Here is a 20,864-nt window from a genome sequence, read left to right as displayed (position 1 = left end):
GTGGCTAAATGAGTTTGTGTGTGTGTGTGTGTATGTGTGTATGTGTGTGTGTGTATGGTTGGGGGATGTCAGGTGAAGGGGACATATTTTGGGAATGAAGAGATTTCTAGTTTCAGTGAATTTCTATCATCAAGCTGCTACACTAGGTGAAGATTTGGGGGATGGATAAGTTAGAGAAGACTGAGAAAGAATCAGTTGGTGTGTGTCAGGTGATAGTGGAGTGGGACTGTGATTTAACTTTGACAGTGTAAACAGATCTTCCCCCTTCCCAAGATAAGAAAGAACAGAGTTGAGTATTGTAGCACATTTTACATGGTTTTCTGCTTATCTCTTTGAGAATAGATAGCTCAGTAGTACTGTAGAGTTAAGAAACAGCTTTTCCACTCTCTGAGTGATGATACCTGCAACCATCGAGATGAATACAGTCTCGTGACCATATCTCCTCTGATATTTATCTCATCAACATGCCTTAACTTAGTGTCATGATGATGCAGAAATTACTCTGAGAGAATAATGGTGATGGCAATCACTATGATGAGAATGATGGTAGCAGCCACCCCTTTCTGAGTATGTGCAAAGTGTCAGAGACTGTGCTGGGTGCTTTATGTACATTAACTCATTTGATTCTCTTATCAGCCCAATGGGATAGTTTTATTATTCCCCCAGCCTACAGATGAGGAACCTAAAACTGACTTGCCCAAGGTCAGGATCTACCAAGTAACTGGCAGAGCAGGAATTTGAACTTACACATGTCTAACTCCACAGCCTATGCTCTTAAGCACCAGGGAATATTAACTTTTATGGGAGGAGGACTAAGCGTGGGCTTTGTCATTCAGAAGCTGGATGACACTGGGCTCCTTCCTGGTTCCTCATCTGTGTTGATTATAAAACAGGCACAGTGATGTGTTCCTCACATGATCGTGATAAGGATTGAATTGAAATACTAAATGTACATACTGTGCACTTATACATGTAAGAAGAGAAAGGAGAATGACAGCTGGAGAGTGGCTTGATGAAGGCTCCAGCATGAGTAACCTGGAGCGAGAACACCCAGCCAGTGAGCTGAGTGCTGCCCATTTATACTCTCTGAGCTCCAACGCAGTGTGGCATGTGGTCATGCAGCAACTAAAAATAACTTTTTTTTTTTTTTTTAGTATCAACTATGTGCCAGTAGTATTTTAGCCACTGAAGCTTCGAAGATTGTGAAAACCAGATAAAGTTCTGCTCTCAGATTGTTTATAGTCCAAGGGAAGATTCAGTTAGTAATAAAATAAAAACATATGGCAGATGATCATAAGAACTAAGAGGGAAAAGACAGAGAAGTGGACCAAGAGTGACAATATTTGAAGAAGGGTGTGTGGTAGAGTGGGTGAGAAAAGTCTCTCACTCATTTGTTCATTGAACAAAATGTCTCAAGTACCTACTGAGTCAGACTGTAACTTGTGAAGGGGGTTTAATTAAGAAAAAATAGATGAACAATCATTATTTGTTATAGTAGGAAGACTATAGTAATTTAAGTAAATACTTATCTTATTGCATCTCACATTTTTAAGTATCCAACAAAAGACACTTCACAGTGTCTTACCTGGAAGGAAGATTGTTTTATGCTAAGTTCCCTGGGCTCTGGGGCCGTCTTCCTGCTGGTGAGCTCTGACCATCTTCAGGAGCTTGGCATGTGCTTTGCTCTTGGGGTCTCTCAACTGGGAAAGATTTGCCGCTGGTGGTAGTACAGGAGTTTGTCTGCTGGTAGACTGCTTTTCTGTCTTTTTCTTGATGCATTGGCTTCCTGCAGCTCTTCTTCTGTCTTCAGTTGCTAGCAGAAGAGGCCTCACAGTCCCTCTCATGGACTGGTCTGTGATAGCCTTTTTGCCTGAGTGGTGGGGAGTTCCACCCTTTTGTTTCTAGCTCACAGTGGCTGCTAAAGGCATAGCAACCTCTCTGAGAGCAGAGTCTAGTGTCCCCCTCACTTTGCCAGCCCTTCTGTCCTTTGAGCCTGTCATTTCTTGAGGGAGTCAACATGTGCTTCTGCAATGGGCAGTGTTCATTAGAGGGTTTGCTCCCACTGCTCAAGAGTGAAGATGCTTCCTCCCAGGGCTGACTTCCCATAGGTATTTTCCTGAGTCTCAGAGATTTTGACCCTTGATTCAGTTACATGACTTATACCTATGTCTGCTATACCCCAAAGTTTTCTAGACGAGTTTAGTCAAGTTATTCTGTCTGGCTTGTGCCTTGGTACATGATCAGCATGATTAATGTGCCTCGTCGCAACAGTGGGCCCTTCCAACCCCAGTTTAAGGAAGGAGACTTCCTTTCTTGAATAACTAAGGGACTAGTTATTCCCAGCCCACTCCCCTTAAGCCTTGGAGAGCAATACACAGATTAAATGTAAATAGAGGGGAGCAGAGATTCTCCAGCAATCTCCCATGGATATTTTCATCAATTTTATTTATTTATTTGAGACAGAATTTTGCTCTTGTTGCCCAGGCTGGAGAGCAATGGCGTGATCTCAGCTCATAGCAACCTCTACCTCCTGGGTTCAAGCAATTCTCCTGCCTCAGCCTCCCGAGTAGCTGGGATTACAGGCATCCACCACCACACCTGGCTAATTTTGTATGTTTAATAGAGACAGAGTTTCTCCATGTTGGTCAGGCTGGTCTCAAACTCCCAGCCTCAGGTGATCTGCCCACCTTAGCCTCCCAAAGTGCTGTGATTAGGGGTATGAGCCACTGCACCCGGCCATTTTCACCAGTTTTGCTAGTGAAAAAGCATATAAGCAGGGAGCAGTGCCTCACACTGTAATCCCTCCCACTGTAATTTGGGAGGCTGAGGCAGGAAGATGGCTTGAGTCCAGGAGTTTGAGACCAGCCTGGGCAACATGGTGAAATGTTGTCCATCTTTACAAAAAATACAAAAATTAGCTGGGCATGGTGGCACATGCCTGTAGTCCCAGCTACTTGAGAGACTGAAGTGGAAGGATTGCTTGAGCTTGGGAGGTCGAGGCTGCAGCAGTCATCTGAGATAGTGCCACTGCACTCCAGTCTAGGTGACAGAGAGAGACCCTGTCTAAAAAGAAAGAAAGAAAGAAAAAGTAAACAGACACACAGGAAAAATAGTTTTATTGATATGACTCTAACAAGTCAATAGATAAATATAAATCAGTTGTCTTTATCTTAGATGTATTATTATTTTCAAGTGCTTGTTTATTATTATGATCAATGGCATTTCTACAGTTTTGCTATTTCTCTCCTTGTTAAACCTCTGCTTACTAATTTCTATAATTGGGGAATCATATACCTGTTGTAGTCAGATGCTCTTGAATTCCACCAGAGAAGTGAAGGATTTTAACAAAATTGACAAAATCGAATCCAGATTTCTTCACCTATCATTATCTTTCTGAAATGGCACTAATAGAGATGCTCAGATTTTGGATTCATCCAACAAGTATTAATTGAGCATCTACTTTGTGCCAGGCACCATTCTAGAAACTGGGCATTCAGCTGTAAGTAAAATAGGCAAGGTACTTCTCAAAGGCTGAGTTTTTTTCTGTTTGAAGACATAAATTGCAATATGTTATTTGCCTCTTCTATGTCTTTGTGGGACATAATAGGGTTATAGATATATAAAATAAAATAAAACATAACTTTTCAGAGTGGAAACTGAGTTCTACTCTGATAATGCTTTATACTATGTTGAAGATACAACCTCATATTATCTTGGAAGCAGGTGGATTGTACATGTTGAATAAATAATACATTAAAGTGGACTGAAGACCCAGCTTTTGATCACCAGCTCTTATCTGAAAAGTTAACATTACTACCGCAGTTTCCAATATGAGACATTTTGTTTCCTTTTACAGTTTCATTGCTTCTCTGTGCATCCTGCTCCCCATTCTGCTCATCCCTTAGTTAGATCTTCAAACCAGACTTCATGTTGAGGGATCCGGTGTATGCCCGCTGTGCCTTTTCATCTTTTTAAAGGACACTTTCTTCCTTACACCTGCACCGAAACCTGCAGTGACATTCCATCTATAGAACTGGAGGAGGCTGGCCCACCGTCCTCTCTCTCCTCCATAAGGGATATTTTACTGTGTTTTTGATCTTTGTCTAGGTTTAAAGAAAGTACAGAAGCTCCACTGTGAACTACTTTAATACTTGCACATTTTCCCTAAAGTCAATTGCCATGGTATCAATGATGCTTAAAAATAGAGTAAAATTTTGTTATGTGAATTTCACCTCAATAAATTATTAATAAAAAAATAGAGTGAGCCATAAGTAGGTACTTCCTAGATTTCATTTATATTTATCAGCACTTTATTCTGGTTCCTTTACAGGCTGTACAAGATTCTGATAGGCATGAAAACTAGAGGATGTTTAAAAAAATATTGCTTAGGATATCTCCGGCCTTTCAAGTTTGTTCTCAAAAATAACTTTGCTTGATCAAATGGTTATATTTTGGTTTACTAAAGATGTTCTCAGAAAGAAGAATTTGTGTACATCAATGATTTGTAATACACTTAAAATTCAATCCTGTTTTTTAAAAATTTAAGTATTATAATAGTACTATTTATAGCTAGCAGAAGTAGATACAGGGCCAAGTTTTAATTTGCTTGGAAGGTTGAGGCATTCCTATGATAATGGGGAAAAGTGAAATGCATTGAGGTATCCCAGATGAATGGATGATGTTATTTTTAGTTCTGAATGTTAGCCATTCATGGATTTTTGCCTAGAGCTCTTTTGTAACATGTTGAATGCAAACATTTGGACATTTTAGAATAAATCTTAAGTTGTCCATTCCTCCTTTCCCCAAAGGAAAAGAAGACCAGAGCAACAATGTTGGATATTTAAGTAATTACTTCTTATTTCTGGCTTTCTTATCTGTAATTTTTAAATATCAGTTAAAATTATTGTTTATTCATCTAATGGATTTAGAAATTTCATTAGTGTCAACAAGTTACTATAATGGTACTCTTCATTTTCCAACCAATATTCATCTGAGATTTTAATGTTTGTTTAAAAAGTAGGGATGTCCTATACCTTGGTTTCCTTTAAGACATCATAAATTGCAGAGCTCTCAAACAAATCAAAGAACTATTAAGCCATAACAATAAAGATTCCTGAAAAACTTACGGTAACTCATAATGACACCCTTCCTACCTCTAATGTACTGCATTGGAATGTCCTCTTTACTTAATTCGTAGATATCAACAATTCTGTGTAAAAATGAAATAACTTTGAAATTCCCTCAGAAACATTTGAGTTCATTACAAAGCTTATTTGTGGTAAGGCTTAGTTTAAAAAATAAATCTATCTTTAGTGACATTTATGAGCTGACTTTTTAGCCATTTAGATACCAGGATTCTTTTTCTGGACATTTCATCTGTAACTCACAGTTTTAGAGTGTTGTCCTCACTTGAAAAGATGAGTGTAAGATCAGGTGTCTACTGCAAATTCCTGGGAAGTAACTGATTGTTAAAGTACTATGGTGTGGTTTAAGTGTATTTTCAAAAGGATTCTATATGGGTAGACACAGTATCCTTCCATTCAGTAGCATTTGTACAGTGCTTCACAGAGGCACTGAATATTTTAAAATTAATAAATGAATGAAAATGCTGACGTGAAGCCTTGTGGATTATCTACTACAAGTAAGTCCAAGCTATTCCAGGTCAGTCATGCAATAAAATTGGACTTGAAGGTAGGTGGGAGGGGAGAAGAGTTGAGGTCGAATACAAGCTGGGCCGCTGCCTCCCTCACTTGCTCTGTGAATTTAGGCAAGTCACTTAACTTTTCAGAGCCAGGGCTGCCCCTTTTGGAAAGTGAAAGTATTGTGCTGAATGTGCTGAGTAGTCTCTGGTTTCTCTGGGCTTGAATGTCCTTCATCTTAAGTAAGCTCTTCTATTTCTAGTGGGGAAAGGGTCAAAGTGTTCTCAGAACCTGGGGCTACTCCACATAGCCAGTTTTGGGAAATGTTCTTTTTCTCCTTAACAAAATACACAACAAAATACACTCCCAGTCCACTTTCCTTTATACTGTACTGTGAAAAGAATTTTACCGGGAAATAACCTGTAATTTAAGGAGTATTAATAGAATCAATTAGAAATACAAAAGAAAGACACACAAACACAATCCAGTGCTGTCTAGCTTTGAACCCAGTTTTACCTTAAAGTATTTTTATTTATGGATGTCTCTGTTCCGTCACTGAAGTCTGCCCTCTTCTTAGCCTGGTTTCTTTCCTTCCCTTTCCTCCTCCCTCTTCTTTCATTTCTTCATCTCCTCCCCCCTTCCCTTTCTTCCTCTCTCCTGCCTTTCCTTTCCTTTCCCTGGGTCTGTTTCTTTACTGCTATCTGGAAAAACTTCTATTAATTGTCTTTTTTTCCCCCCCAACTAATCTGTAAAATTTAGTTTTCCTAAATCTCTAATGATGAAGTCCAGCAGTTTCTCCAGGATGAGCTACATGCCTGTGGAGTACTTTGAGCATCTTTTTGGGGATAGTCACTTATTTGCGTACCTGGCTGTTATAAGACTGTCTTCCCCTCTCTCTCCTAACTCTTGTTTTTCATGATTCTCCCCCATTCTGCTCACTCCTGCTTCCCTTGAATTTCTTATACTTCTGGGTTGTTTAGGTGAGGTTTGTCTCACAATCTTGTCACCCTAGTCATAGAATCTGTGTTCAGAAGCTTAAATTCTGATTTTTTAGAAAATCAGAGTTGCAGATGCTTTAAAAAATTGAGAGAGAGAAAGAGGAGGAGAGAGAAAATTGAGAGCCCTTTTTTTATCCATGTAATTTCTTTCTTTATATCATGTAGACTCTCAGCTTCCTTCTCTTTGTGATTTCCAGATTTTCAAGAGTTTCATCCCCCTATGCCTTATGTTCATAAAGAAAAGGCAGAGATCTAAAATTTTAGCTTTCTTGAGTCACTAGGGAGCCTTTTGTGGACACCTGCCCCTTCTGAAATAATTGACTTGTCTACTTTCACAAAGAACAGTATTTGTATTAAAGAACCAGTTGGCATCAATACCCAAGTGCAGGTGTCCTAACATATAAGATGGTGCTTCATTCAGAAAACTCAAGATAGAGTAAAATAAATTATCAACATCTTGGCTCCATGCTCCAATCACAACTGTTAATTTTACAGGGTTATGCTTCCATCTCTGAGCAGAGAGTTCCTGGCAGGGACAGCTGCTCCCGTGTCTCAGATTGGGCTGTGCTCATCCCAGTAGGTGTCATCAAGAGCAGCAGGGTAGCGAGAAGGTGATAGTACATCAGAGAACTGAGTAGTGGAGGAGGGAGCAGGACGGGCCTCTCCAAAGTGCTTTTCACTTACTCCTTTAATCTTCGTGTATATACATGCATGGTTAACTAAGGAAGAAGGAAAAGTTGACTTGAATTTGACTGAGAAAATTATCAAACCTGCTTTTACTCTTACATGTATCTCTTTTTCAAAAATACTTTTGTGTATCCACTGGTATGTTGATGGTCCTATGCAGCAACAGGTCTGTATGCTTGTCCAAAGAATGTCTAACAGTTCCACATCATGATTAGCAGGAGCTGGGTCAGTGGGGCAGAGCTGGTTTGACAGGTGGAAAACTTGTCCTGAGTTGTTCTGTATTAGCTTACCTCCTAAAATGGAGCAAAGGTCAAGGCCAATCCAAGATTGAGAACAGGCTCTGAACATGTTACATGATAAACACTCTTTTATTAGTGGTCTTTTGAGGGAAAGTTGCTATGCTGTTCTTTGCTATTATTTCTGCTAGAACAGTGTTCACAAAAGTGAACAAAAGTTCAATGCTCGAAAGTTAAAGAAATTTAAGAATGGAGACTATCAGTAGGCATGTTGGGGCACCATGGTAAACAATGGAACTGGATAGAATTTTGTGTACTTGCCTACACAATTCTTTCTATGACCATACCTGCTGTTCCTATCCTCTGATTTAATTTTCATGTGGAAAATAGTCATTTGCAGCATACATTAAGCTACAAATGTTGCCATCAAAAGGTAAAATTCTATATGCTAGTCTCTTAGTACTAAGATGGCTCTATTGATGATAATATGAACACATTTTAGGTTCCCAATTGCTTTGGGAATAAGGAATTGTGACTTAGTGAATATATGTTGCTTTTTCAAAAGGAGAAACAGTGTTTCCCATCATTTTTTAAAATTCAGGAATAACGGTCTTTTTTTATTCAGATTTTGAAGGTTTGATATGTTTATTATTAATGTTGGACCACATGCAAGAGAAAGTTAGACGTTATTTTGTGACCAGCATTGTAAGTTGTCACATTCTGAACAAATCCCCTAAAGACGTGGAACTCATTTGCATTTTGCATAAAATCCTGATGGAATTTATGGTTTAAACTTTTACTATACTCTTTGTCTTGAATTTATTAATTTCCTTATCAGGCTTAAAACTTGGGGGGAAAGTAGACTTTTGCATACTATTTTTTTAAGCCATAAAGTTTTATACAAAGTCCTTCTCAAAAACCCTGAAAACCCTGTATCTTTCAGAGGTCTGTGATAAAAACCTGGGGTGAATGTGATTCGTGTTTTGTTTTTGTTTCTGGTTTGTTTGCTTTTTGAGACAGGGTCTTACTCTGTTACCAAGGCTGAAGTGCAGTGACACAACAACAGCTCACGCAGCCTCTACCTTGCAGGCTCAAGTGAGCCTCCTGCCTCAGCCTCCTGAGTAGCCAGGACCACTGGTGTATGCCACCACACCCAGCTCTGTAGAGATGGGGTCTCACTATGTTGCCAGGGATGGTCTCGAACTCCTGGGCTCAAGTTCCTCCTGCCTTCACTTCTCAAGGTGCTTGGATTACAAGTGTGAACCACTGTACCCAGCCTGTAAATGTGATTTGAGTTGTCAAAGTACATCTAAAAAAAAAGGCTGGTTTAAGTTTGACGTGGAGCAACATTGAGCTGGGGAAAGGAAATACATAGACAATAATGCCAGTGGCCGGATGCAGTGGCTCACACCTGTAATTCTAGTACTTTGGGAGGCAGCGGTGGGTGGATCACCTGAGGTCAGGAGTTTGAGACCAGCTTGGCCAACATGGTGAAACCCTGTCTCTACAAAATACAAAACTTAGTTGGGTGTGGTGGCACATTCCTGTAATCCCAGCTATTTGGGAGGTCGAGGCAGGATAATTGCTTGAACCTGGGAGGCGGAGGTTATGGTGAGCCAAGATCATGCCATTGCACTCCAGCCTGGGTGACAGACTGAGACTCTATCTCAAAAAAAAAAAAAAAAAAAAAGTTGCCAGTGATTCTGGAAGGTCCAAAGAACATTACTTTTCCCATACAATACTGTGGGGAAAAGATGAGGCTTGACTTGAACTTCCAGAGTACTGTTGAATTCTTAACTCCACAAACAGTGCCTGGCACAAAATAAATCACTTAATAAATATTTGTTGAATGCTGAGATTTAAAGGAGAAGAACATCACTGGAGCCCTCTCCTTTTTTTCCCCTCTTTTCTCCACAAAGGTTGAAAAAAATGATGAGGACCAAAAGATTGAACAAGATGGTATCAAACCAGAAGATAAAGCTCATAAGGCCGCGACCAAAATTCAGGCTAGCTTCCGTGGACACATAACGAGGAAAAAGCTCAAAGGAGAGAAGAAGGATGATGCTCAAGCTGCTGAGGCTGAAGCCAATAAGAAGGATGAAGCCCCTGTTGCCGATGGGGTGGAGAAGAAGGGAGAAGGCACCACTGCTACCGAAGCAGCCCCAGCCACTGGCTCCAAGCCTGATGAACCCGGCAAAGCAGGAGAAACTCCTTCCGAGGAGAAGAAGGGAGAGGGTGATGCTGCCACAGAGCAGGCAGCCCCTCAGGCTCCTGCATCCTCAGAGGAGAAGGCCGGCTCAGCTGAGACAGAAAGTGCCACTAAAGCTTCCACTGATAACTCGCCGTCCTCCAAGGCCGAAGATGCCCCAGCCAAGGAGGAGCCTAAACAAGCCGATGTGCCTGCTGCTGTCACTGCTGCTGCTGCCACCACCCCTGCTGCAGAGGATGCTGCTGCCAAGGCAACAGCCCAGCCTCCAACGGAGACTGGGGAGAGCAGCCAAGCCGAAGAGAACATAGGTGAGCAACCGCGAGGGTCAGATGCAATGGGTGGATGGGGAGGGGAGTTGCTATTCGGAAGGCCAGGCCACCTGGGTCATCAAGGGAGAGGAAAAAGTCTAGAAGGTGTTTTCCAGAAATCAAGGGAAGCTGTGCTTAATTTCCCAAAGTGGCAGGACTAAGAGCTAAGGTTACATTCCCAAATATCTCCATGCCTGAGAGAGGACTCAGGCAGGTCTATGTAGCAGCCAGTACTAGAAAGATCTGGCAATTATCTTAATTGGATAGACATATGCAGTCAAACTAGATAAATCTGCTTTAAAAAAGTATTCTGTGTGCTGATAGACTTAGTTTAATAAGTAATTACTGAGGCTACATATATTATATGGATGGGAATTAGCTAATGTGATTATTTGGCTCTGGAAAGTGCCTGGTATAAATACAGCCATCCTCTTCTTGATCCAGATTATCTAGTGTGTGAATTGCTGGCAGCAAATGTATAATCTCAGACCACCCTTCCCTATCTCACATTATGTTTCTGGGCATTCTCTCCACCATCAGTTGGTGAGTAGTGTGTGTATATGTGGGTATGCTGAGAGAATGTTAATTGTAACATTAATTGGGGTCAAACATAATTGGGAAAATAAGTCTGTCGATGTTGCCAAAAACAAAAGAAAAACCCCAAATACAGAATATGTTGTGAAGTCAAACATAAATAATCATTTTATTATTGAAGACACAACTTTCTACAATATGCATAAATAATTGAGGGTTCCTATGATTACAAAAAGGTACTGGATTCTCTTCAGTTTGGAACTGTAACTTGAAAGTTGGAGTGTTTTCACTATTACTGCTCAATTGTGCAGAATTGGAATAGAATATTCCCAGAGCAAGATAAATTCAACAGAGCTTTGTCCCTGGAGACTAGATCCTTCCCTCATCTCCAACACATCCACAGTGGGTAAAGGAGGCCAACAGTTTCCACTATCTTTCTCTAGTCTAATATGACCCATAAATACTTTCCAGCCCCAAAGATCCTCAAAGATAAAGTTTCTTCTATGTCCATTTAAAAGATTGGGTTTACTCCTTTGGAAGCGCCTCGGTTTAACCAATGATGTTTGTCATCCAACAGTCCAAATACGGACTGAGCCACAGTGTGCTCCTTGGGAGAAAAACTATTCCATGGGAATGGTCTGAGAAATGTTTTGATATCTGACCATCAGATTGAGAAAGTAATGATTGGACATTTACTTTGATATACATTTCTCCAAAATCAGATACTACAATATGGTAGGTGGTATTCTAGATATTTTAGGTCTACACTTCTTTCATCTTATCCCTAAATTTCTGTGAATAAGATGCCAGATAATATTAATTAACATTGTTATTAGCATATTCCAGCTCTGGATAAATCATATGCTTCTTTTCATTTTGAATCTTTATTCTAACCACACAACTGTCCCAGGGGCCAGACATTGAGGTTTAGAAGATGGGAATTTTTCCCTGGAAAAGGTAAGGCATGTGATAAAAAGTGGGGTGTGAGTTTTAATTTACTCAGCAAAGCAAAACTTAACTACTTTTCTTTAGATTTAAGCTTTGAGCCTCAGATATAATGTCTGGAAATCACTTTGCATATAGACAAGTTACGTAATGTGTCGTTTTCATAAATCTTAGAAATTAATCATGCTTTTAAATACAGAACAGATCTGACATGGCACAGACCATATTTTTTAACTGGGATTTCTAAAGTTGTGAGAAACAGAGACATGATGTTATTTTAGGTATATGCTTATGATTTGGGTTGATAGAAGGATTTCTTGAATCAGTAAGAAGTCTAATATATATTTTAAAAGAAATTAAGTTTTATTATTTTTCAGGTTATGATAACTCCAAATGAATTAATGAAATATTTTATGTAGTAAGTTGTCAACAAATGTCAAATAGTGAATATAAATTGATGAAATTTAAATTATAGATAATAATTTGTTCACTCATTTATATATTTCTCTTGCATATTTGCTTATTCTGTTCATTTATTTGATTAAAAATGTGTCTGGCCAGTGAAAGCAAACAGCACTCTTCTCTGCCCTAAATGTTACAGTTTCTGACTGAAAAATATCTTAATTAATCAGACTTTATCGTGTGCATTCAAAGGTGATTGAAAAAATAGGTGAAGTTCAACTTGAAGGTAATCACAAAGGGCAATTTACATTATTTCTTAGAGTTGGGTAGGTATTGTCCTCTTGGTTAGATTCAGAAATGCTGCCTGTCATTTCTTTCTGGATTGAGGTATCTATTAGCCTTGCCTGCTCTGTGTGACAAGCACAAATTACCCGGCTGTGATGAATCTCATGGGATCACAGAAGGTAGAGATGACAAGGATATCTATCACATCATATCAGGTCCAAATTCCCAGGTGCCCTGTACTGCATTTCCTCTTTCTTCCACTGTATTTCATTTTAACCTGGGTTAAAGTAGCAGCATTTTCCACTGGGCTGTACTGTTTGGAAATGTGTGGCTACCATGGGTTACTTTAGGATTCTACAGCTGCCTGGAGGGGCATGGACGGACAGTCTAAGAGGGTGCAATAGGGTAAGGGGCAAAATAGGTACAAAGAGAGAATCCAAGAAAATAATTTCTGTCAGTATCAGGCTTAAAAATTTTAGATCAGATATGATTATTACTTTAATACCTATGGAAACGTTGCAGGAATTATAAATGTTATTTATTTTACTTCTTTTACTACTTACTACCAACCTGTTTGTTATGGGAGGATGTCATTTGTATTTTGATCTTTGAGGTTGGTTGATTATTGTCATTGTTTTAAATTCTCCAAGTATGTCCCCCTCGCCCTACTTTGCCACTCTGCCTGCCCGGCTCTTTATGTGCCTTGAACCAAAACATTTCAGTGCACCTCTGATAATGATTCCTTTAGAGGGAGAGGAGGATTTAAAACATCTGTGGGACACTGCCCTATTCAGCCATGAGTAGAGAACTTTCAAGCCCCCTTTAATGATTATGTCCTTGGGGTCTCCTGCCAAGCAGTGCCACTGTGCTCACTGGCTCTCAGTGAAGGAATTCTCTGTTATGTCTCCTCTTCTCCATGGTAGCCTATTGATTTTCCCCAACAGAGGACTCTACTGTGGTCATATTCAGTGATGTGGTACTACCAAGGTAACCTATCTAGAAGGCTATCAATCAGTGATATTGATTGGGTGACTGCCACAGGGTCCTTGACTGATGCTAGTTGGAAGTGGAGTTCTGAGTGACTTCATATGTTCTGCATGTTGATCTTGGCTGCATTGTATTTTCATGGTCTCAGTACATCTTGCAAATTGATGCCATCAGTAATGATCAAGAAAAGAGGGAGGAATTTCCTTTTGCCATTCCCTGAATAGAAAAATTAGCTTAGTGTCTCCCTACCTCTCTTCCTCCTCTTTTTTATCCTTCCTTCCTCCCTCCTTCCTTCCCATTCTCTCTCCTTTTATTCTATTCTTCCTTTCTTTTTCCCTTCTCTTTATGTTAACTTTCTTCTGTGCTAGGTATTCGGGTCACCAAGATGAGTAAGATATGATCCTTTGGCCTCATGCAGTGGCTCATGCCTGTAATCCTAGCACTTTGGGAGACCGAGGCAGGAGGACTTGAGTCCAGGAGTTTGAGACCAGCCTGGGCAACAGAAGGAGACCCCATCTCTACAGATGATAGAAAAAATTAGCAGAGTGTGATGGTGTAGTCCAAGCTACTCTGGAGGCTAAGGCAGGAAGATCACCAGAGCCCAGGAGATCAAGGCTGCAGTGAGCCATGACTGTGTGCCACTGCACTCCAACCTGGGTGACAGAGTGAGACCCTGTCTCAGAAAAACCAAAACAAAACAAAAACAAGATATAGTCTTTTGACCTTAATGAATTCTTACTTGATAGTGGGGGTAGTGTGAAATTCAGGGAATGACATTGAAAACAATCATATTTATAATCTCAATTAAATTCTGCAATTGGTATGGGGTATTCTCTCTACCAATGCACTTTGGACAAAATATGAATGAAGCAGTGCTTCAGGGGCCAAGATGCAGTCTACTACTTACTATAAAAATGTTTTATAGAATGTGTGTACTGATACTCAAATGATTAACGAAGAGAATGGAAGCAAAATTTATAATTTCTAGAATGATAATTATTTGTAAGAAAATGAGATACCCAGCTCATATTTCTGGATTAAAAATTATTTATGTTTCCCAGAGGTCCAAGTTTCCCTAAGGTCCAAGGTAACCATCTATTTTTCAGCTTTCCAAAAGATAGATCCACTTCTACCAAGCTGTGTGTTAGATGTGAGACTTTCCAAGGATATTTACACTTATTTGGCAGGGTGCTTCCTGAGCAGTTTTGATTTGAAATGTGGTTTCAACCACTTCCTGAATTTATACACAGCTCACAAAGAATGAAAATTTTGGTTGTGGAAGTCCATAAATGCTGTTTATAAAACATGGCACCCTGTCAGATACTCAGTGGTATACCTCTTAAATACTGTTGATTATTAAGCTTTCATGGAGCACTTTCATATTGCTAGAGTAATCATTTTTATTGGCTTTTCTTGACAACAGCCCAATGTCATTTGATAACATTTTTCTTTCTATTTTTATATTCTAAGAATAGGGACAAAGTAAGTGGGTATTCTGGCCACACATACAGCCAGTGACAAAACAAGGGTCAAACTGATAGAACTCTAAATCCTCACCTTCACTGTAGCCCTACAGTTCTTTCTATTAAGGTGTTATGCGTTATCTCAGTTTCTTCATTTTCTTTTTTTCTTAGCTGTTGTGATGATCTGATGCTATTGGGAAATACCAACAAGGACCTTACTAGGACATTCTCTGTCCTACCTGCCCTGTAATATAATAAGGGTAAAAGATCTTTGAACTGAAATAAAGAGACCAGGGTTCTAGTCTCAATATTTCTACCAACAAGATGAGAGATTTTAGGAGAGTTATTGCTTCTCTGGACCTCATTTGTGTCATCCTCAGGAAAAGGGACTACGATAGTTGGTTTTTGAGGTTTTCTTTCAAGAGTTAAAATATAAAAGTCTAATAATAGGTGGCACTTAATGAGCATTTATTAACTGCCAGGTACTGTGCTGAGTGCTATGTGGGGATTGTTGCATTTAATCATCATAACCACTCTGTGGTAGTAACGTAATAGTGTAATTTTCCCTTTCCTTTTTACAAGGAGAAATCTTAGCTTTAGAGAGACTATGGCACTTAATCATTGTTGACAGCTAGCAATGTTGAACTAGAAGCCTAACCCTGAGAGTCTGAGAGGTCACATGCTGAATGCTGACACTTATCCAAGTGATATTCTGGAAGAAACAAAGAGAAGAGAAATGTCTAAGGACCCCAGCAATGTGTTATAATATAAGAACATCTCTCTTCTTTGGATAATTGGATACTCCAGACTCTTGTCTGGGAATTATTAGGGATAGCATTTACAGATGGGTATCTAGTAACTACCAAAATTCCTGATCATAATTCCCTCACAGCCCTATCACCCCAGAATTATTGGGGATATTAAACTAGTTCTGAGTCTTAGATTCTTATTTCAAAAAACACTCCAAGGACTGTTTTATTAGACCTGAGAGAGCTATAAAGATCAGTTGAAATTGATTGTTCCTAACAGGTATATTACTGACTCCATCAAATACATCAGTTATTCCAGGAGGATCTGAAAATTAAAAATTGAAATTTTAATATCTTAATCAGATGAAAGTCATTTTATTTATTGTAGGCAATTGCTACCCTAAGTTTAGCTTATCAGAATTAGTATCATTTTTATATTCTTGTTTAGGTCTACCCCCCTTTGCAAGAGCATTTCCAAAGGATCTGGTACCTTTATAACTAAAATATTAAAGAATTTAATAGAAGAGACAAATTAGAGAGCAATCATTAACTTTTTTTTTTTTTTTTTTGAGACAGAGTCTCGCTCTGTTGCCTAGGCTGGAGTACAGTGGCACGATCTTGGCTCACTGTAACCTGTCTCCTGGGTTCTAGTGATTCTCCAGTCTCAGCCTCCCTAGTAGCTGGGATTACAGGTGCCCGCCACCATGCCCGGCTAATTTTTGTATTTTTAGTAGAGATGGGATTTCGCCATATTGGCCAGGCTGGTCTCTAACTCCTGACCTCAGGTGATCTGCCTGCCTAGGCCTCGCTGGGATTACAGGTGTGAGCCACTGCACCTGGCCCTTTCATTAACTCTTTAGTTAAAAAGAGTAAGTAGAAAAAAGACAAGATGAAGGAATGTGTTACAGAGTCACAGAACTCAAATTATTGAGGCCATTCCTTCATTCTTTCATAGCTTATATTAAATTGTTACTATCACCTCATAAAAGAAGCTGAAAAACAGAAAGACATGTTCCTCCCCCAGTTTTAAAGTTGTGAAACTATATTTGGAACTAAAAATTAATATTTCTTAAAATATAGACTATTATTCAGATATTAATACACATTCATAAAATATTGTTCATTTTTCTCTGCATACATGTGCACACACACACACACACACACACACACACACACGACAATCTTGCAATGGTAGACCAGGGAGGCATCTCTGAAGTGGGGGATATAGGGCTTCTTAGCCAACCATCCTCACTTTTCCATAGTCCTTTATTTTCTTAACTATTAGATAATGGGCTTAAGGGATGGGGTTGATAGTAGAGAGGTTTAGATAGAGGGGCAAAGAATCTAGGAAGAGTCAATTCTAAGAAAGTTTGTTATTAGACTAGAGACCCAGAAGACAGCAAGAATATCTCAGTAGAGGTTTGTAACCCCATCTTACACTTGAGATTGAATATAAAGAGTTGAAAATGATGTTTTCTGATATGACTGGACTCCTGATTTATAATCCTCCTAACCCTGTCTCTGGATGGAAAACTCTAGCTGTAATAGCTACAGTGGCTATAGCCTATAGACAGCCATCATTTGCTATCAGCAGTTTCACTTCCGTCTTACACTTAATTCAATATCAGTGTATTTCTATATGCTTTTATTTCATTAAAGTAATTAAACAGCTTCAAGGTTTAATAAAACCTTGGATGCTTATGTAGAGCAATGGATACATCTGATAGACATCTGATAAGCTTTTTAAAATTTCGTCAGTAGACTGTCATTAAAACATAAAGTATTATATAGACAAGCTAATACAAGCCTCTTCCAATTCTTCTTTTTTTTTTTTTAACTCTACATTCACAGTAGTTGGATCTTTGACGATTAGTGAAATTGGCTAACAGGCCTAAGTGTGTGAATTGGGCTATCAAATGTCCTGAGAAAAGGTAGTATGGAAGATATACAAGTTAGATGTGATTACTCAGCAATCCTCACACTAATTTGTAATCTCCAAATCACAAATTAGAGGATTATGAGAATTAAAATATTTCAGGTTGATCATCTCACACCCCTCTACTTGGAAGGGAAATTGTAGTTCTTAACATATCTTCAGGGGAAGAAAGTATTCTAGGAAGGTTTTTTGCCTTTCTTTGTAAATCATACTCAACATAAATGTTCTATCCTGGTGGCACATACACGTGAAATAACTTTTGAAGGCTACCCTGTTTTATTTTGTTTTTCCAGTATGAGTTAGTAGAATCTTTTGGAATTTAGAATAGAAACAAGAAGCCATTTACCTAAAATGATCCCTCCTTACTGGGGCATGATGAATGTGTGTGTCTCTCAGATAAAGTGGAGATGAACATTTCTGTAGCCTTGGAAAAAATGTTCTCTTCTATGGTGTGTGACAAAGTGAAGAATATAATTTAGGTATGTTTAAGCACTGTATCCATGCCTGTAGTATACCCTTCTGCCAATTTCCAGGCACTTATGTATACGCTCACATTCAATGTGTAGGGAAAGGGCTGCCCAAGAATTTAGACTGTAGGGAAAATCTGGAAGAATGGTAAGTTCCACATTTTCGTCACCCTTCAGGCCGAAAAGAAGTAGAGAATGGCTCCAGGAACACCCCTCGTCTCTCTGAGGGTGTGTGGGAAGAGTAATGGTCCTTTCTCGGCTGGTCATGTAATCAGGGTATGTTTGTGAACCTACAGTGGGTTGGGGAGAGCTAGGAGTTGGGACTAAAGTTATCTAAGATGAAATTTATAGTGCCTAAAAATTAAAACCCTGGTTTGGCTAATTAGGGGAACGTTATCCAGGAAGAGTTCTTGGTGTAGAGGTTGCCTCAGCTGAATCTTAAAGGATACATCCAATGAAAAGGGATATCGTTTATTTAAAAACTTCAGAAACCACCTTTCATTCAAATTAACACACACATATAAATAAATTGATTCAGGTCATAATTTTGCAGCAGCTTTTTAACCTTCAGTGGAAAAAGTAGCTTCATGTCTGTGTTATTATTGCATTTCCTGTTGTTTATTATTGCATTATGACAATAATTTGAATGAATAATATTATGCCGTAGAGAAAATCGTAAACTGACCCAGGAAAATGAATACAGAAGCTCACTGGAAAGTTCCATTGTTACTCAGGCCCATGTCATCCCTGAGGTTGCCAGAATTCAAACCATTTAGGGCTTCATAGACCAGTGTGAGCGTTTTGCATTATATTCAGAAACATATTGAGAACTAGAGGAAGTCAAGGCTGCTTCCTACTGAAAGCAGGTGATTAATTTCACTCCAGCCACATGAATGACCTGTGGGTGGCCCTTGCCAGTGTGTGACAGGAACACCCAGGGAAGAAATGATCTGCCAGGTTCCTTGGCTTCTTTTCCTCATCTGACACAATTAAGTAATCTTTGCAAGGTGTGTAAGAGTCTACTGAACCTGCTGTTGCTCCACTATAGGGTGAATTGTTAATGTGTTCCCAACCAACAGTGCTGGGACACAGACCAGTAAACAGGCTTTCCCACTCCTTAGTGCAAACGTAATTTGTGTACAGCCTGTGGGCTATTCAGATTACAGCCCATGAGGGATATTGCCGTGGGAGGCTGAAAGGATTCTTCCCCACACAAAAACTGCAACTTAAAGTCACCCTCATGTATCTGGTAAAAAGACAGAAAGTGCCCCACTTTGTGAAATTCTATTCCAGTTTAAAGGGCTAAGAAAGCACAGAGTTCAGTAATGTGGTTTCAGCATTCTCCCCATTGGTGTAATCAAATCCTTTTAGAAGGAAAACTAGTGGTGGAAGATTTTTGATTTCCTCCTTCCTCTTCTTTTGATACTGTGGTTTAATTATAATAGATTCATAAGAGAACCTGGCCCCTATGGGAAGATATGTTAGTTTTATTTTTCTTGCCATCAAGGTGTAAACCATTCATTATGATTTTATCAGATATCTGCAGCAGCGTGCTGGTAAACTGGCTCTCCAAAAAATAAAAGAAAACTCTAAAAGCTTTGATTTGTAGTTTTTGCCAATTTCTATGGTATAAATACTCCCATCCTAGCTGATTTCAGGCTACCAATGTGTTATTTCCAAATAAGCAGTTAGCAAGAGGTGCTAGTATCTTGCTCTCAGCAGCCAATGTTAGTCAGCTCCAGCATACCCCAAATAATTATATTTTAGCAATTTGATTAATTTTATTTTGATAATTCTAAAATACTAGGAATAGCAATTATCAACTTCCAAATAATGTATCAGTATAAAAGCATATAAATATCCATTTGTAAAACCACATAGTTATGTACATATATATGTGATCACATGAGAAGTATTTTCAACATTCAGTCTTTTCTGTTGAGCATTGTACATTTGTTAAAGGTTAAGGAAAAAAAGTAAAGTTTAGAATTGGTATTTTTATATTCAATTAGAAAAACAATTGCTACTGAAGGAATTCGTACATTGTCCTCAAAATTTGATCTGAGCTGTATCTTTTTAATGCATTGAAAGGCTTTTTATCTTTTTTAAAGGAAAGTGCATAATTTATTACATTTATGAGGTTATAATAAAATGGATACTTAGGAACTTTAAACATGAGTTAAAAGTAATCATCAGATATAAAATTCTCAAATCTTGGAACCCAAAATATTAAATTTTAGAATTTTCTTACAACCTCTTTCTCATGATTAACATAGTTTGAAAATTATTATGTTCTTTCATGAGAAAAGAAGGAAAATTTAAAAATAGACATGTTGATGGAAGCAATAGTTCTTCTCAGCTGGTTTCTCAGAGATGATTTCAGGGTTCAGATTGATTTACAACCATTTCACATTTAATGCAGAGGAAGAATTGACTATTTCCTTCCCTCATACTAATGTTTAGTGAGAAAGATGCTTTTAGTGCTAGGAGGAACATTGTGAAACAATGCCTTCACAGAGGTAGAATCAGATGAATGAGTAACTGCTGAAGGCAGACATTTTCAAAATTGTTAGCCTAGGCACTCTTTGCTCAAATGAGTTTAAAATATATACACTAAACCCCAAAGGAGAGCTGCTTTGGTTGAGAATGATAGGGGAAAGTGGAGATGACTGAAAATGCCCAGAAATCCCTATTTTTTTTTTTTTTTTGCATCTGTCCCTACCCTCTAAGTGGATCATTTCTGAGCCCTGAAGTACAGTTTGAAAAATGCACATTTAAGAAATTTCTCAGCTACTTATTGTCTACATGTGGACAGAAACAAAATAGTCAGTGCCAGTCGATCTCATTTACTGTACTGTAAGCTGATCTTTACAATGAGTATGGATAACTGCACCCATATTGATGATATAGTAGATTCCGTGTATTACTTATAAGGTCAACAGAAAATTGATTCATATTACAGTCCTATTTTTTAGTTGCAGATAGGACTGGTCTTAGGTAACTTCTAACCATGGTTTTA

General features: G+C 38.8%; 1 protein-coding gene across 1 annotated transcript in view; it reads left to right on the top strand.

The window, feature by feature from the left end:
* Positions 1-20,864, top strand: part of GAP43 (growth associated protein 43) — a 97,770-nt gene that overhangs the window by 43,138 nt on the left and 33,768 nt on the right. Inside the window, exon 2 of the mRNA XM_015445341.3 lies at positions 9,480-10,077. Coding sequence (XP_015300827.1) covers positions 9,480-10,077 — 598 coding nt within the window. The remainder of the gene's footprint in view (positions 1-9,479; positions 10,078-20,864) is intronic.

The sequence above is a fragment of the Macaca fascicularis genome, chromosome 2 (genome assembly GCF_037993035.2).
Source record: "Macaca fascicularis isolate 582-1 chromosome 2, T2T-MFA8v1.1".
Classification (NCBI taxonomy): domain Eukaryota; kingdom Metazoa; phylum Chordata; class Mammalia; order Primates; family Cercopithecidae; genus Macaca; species Macaca fascicularis.
The sequence above is the reverse complement of the archived record's forward strand: the minus strand, read 5'-3'. Positions and strand labels throughout refer to the sequence as shown.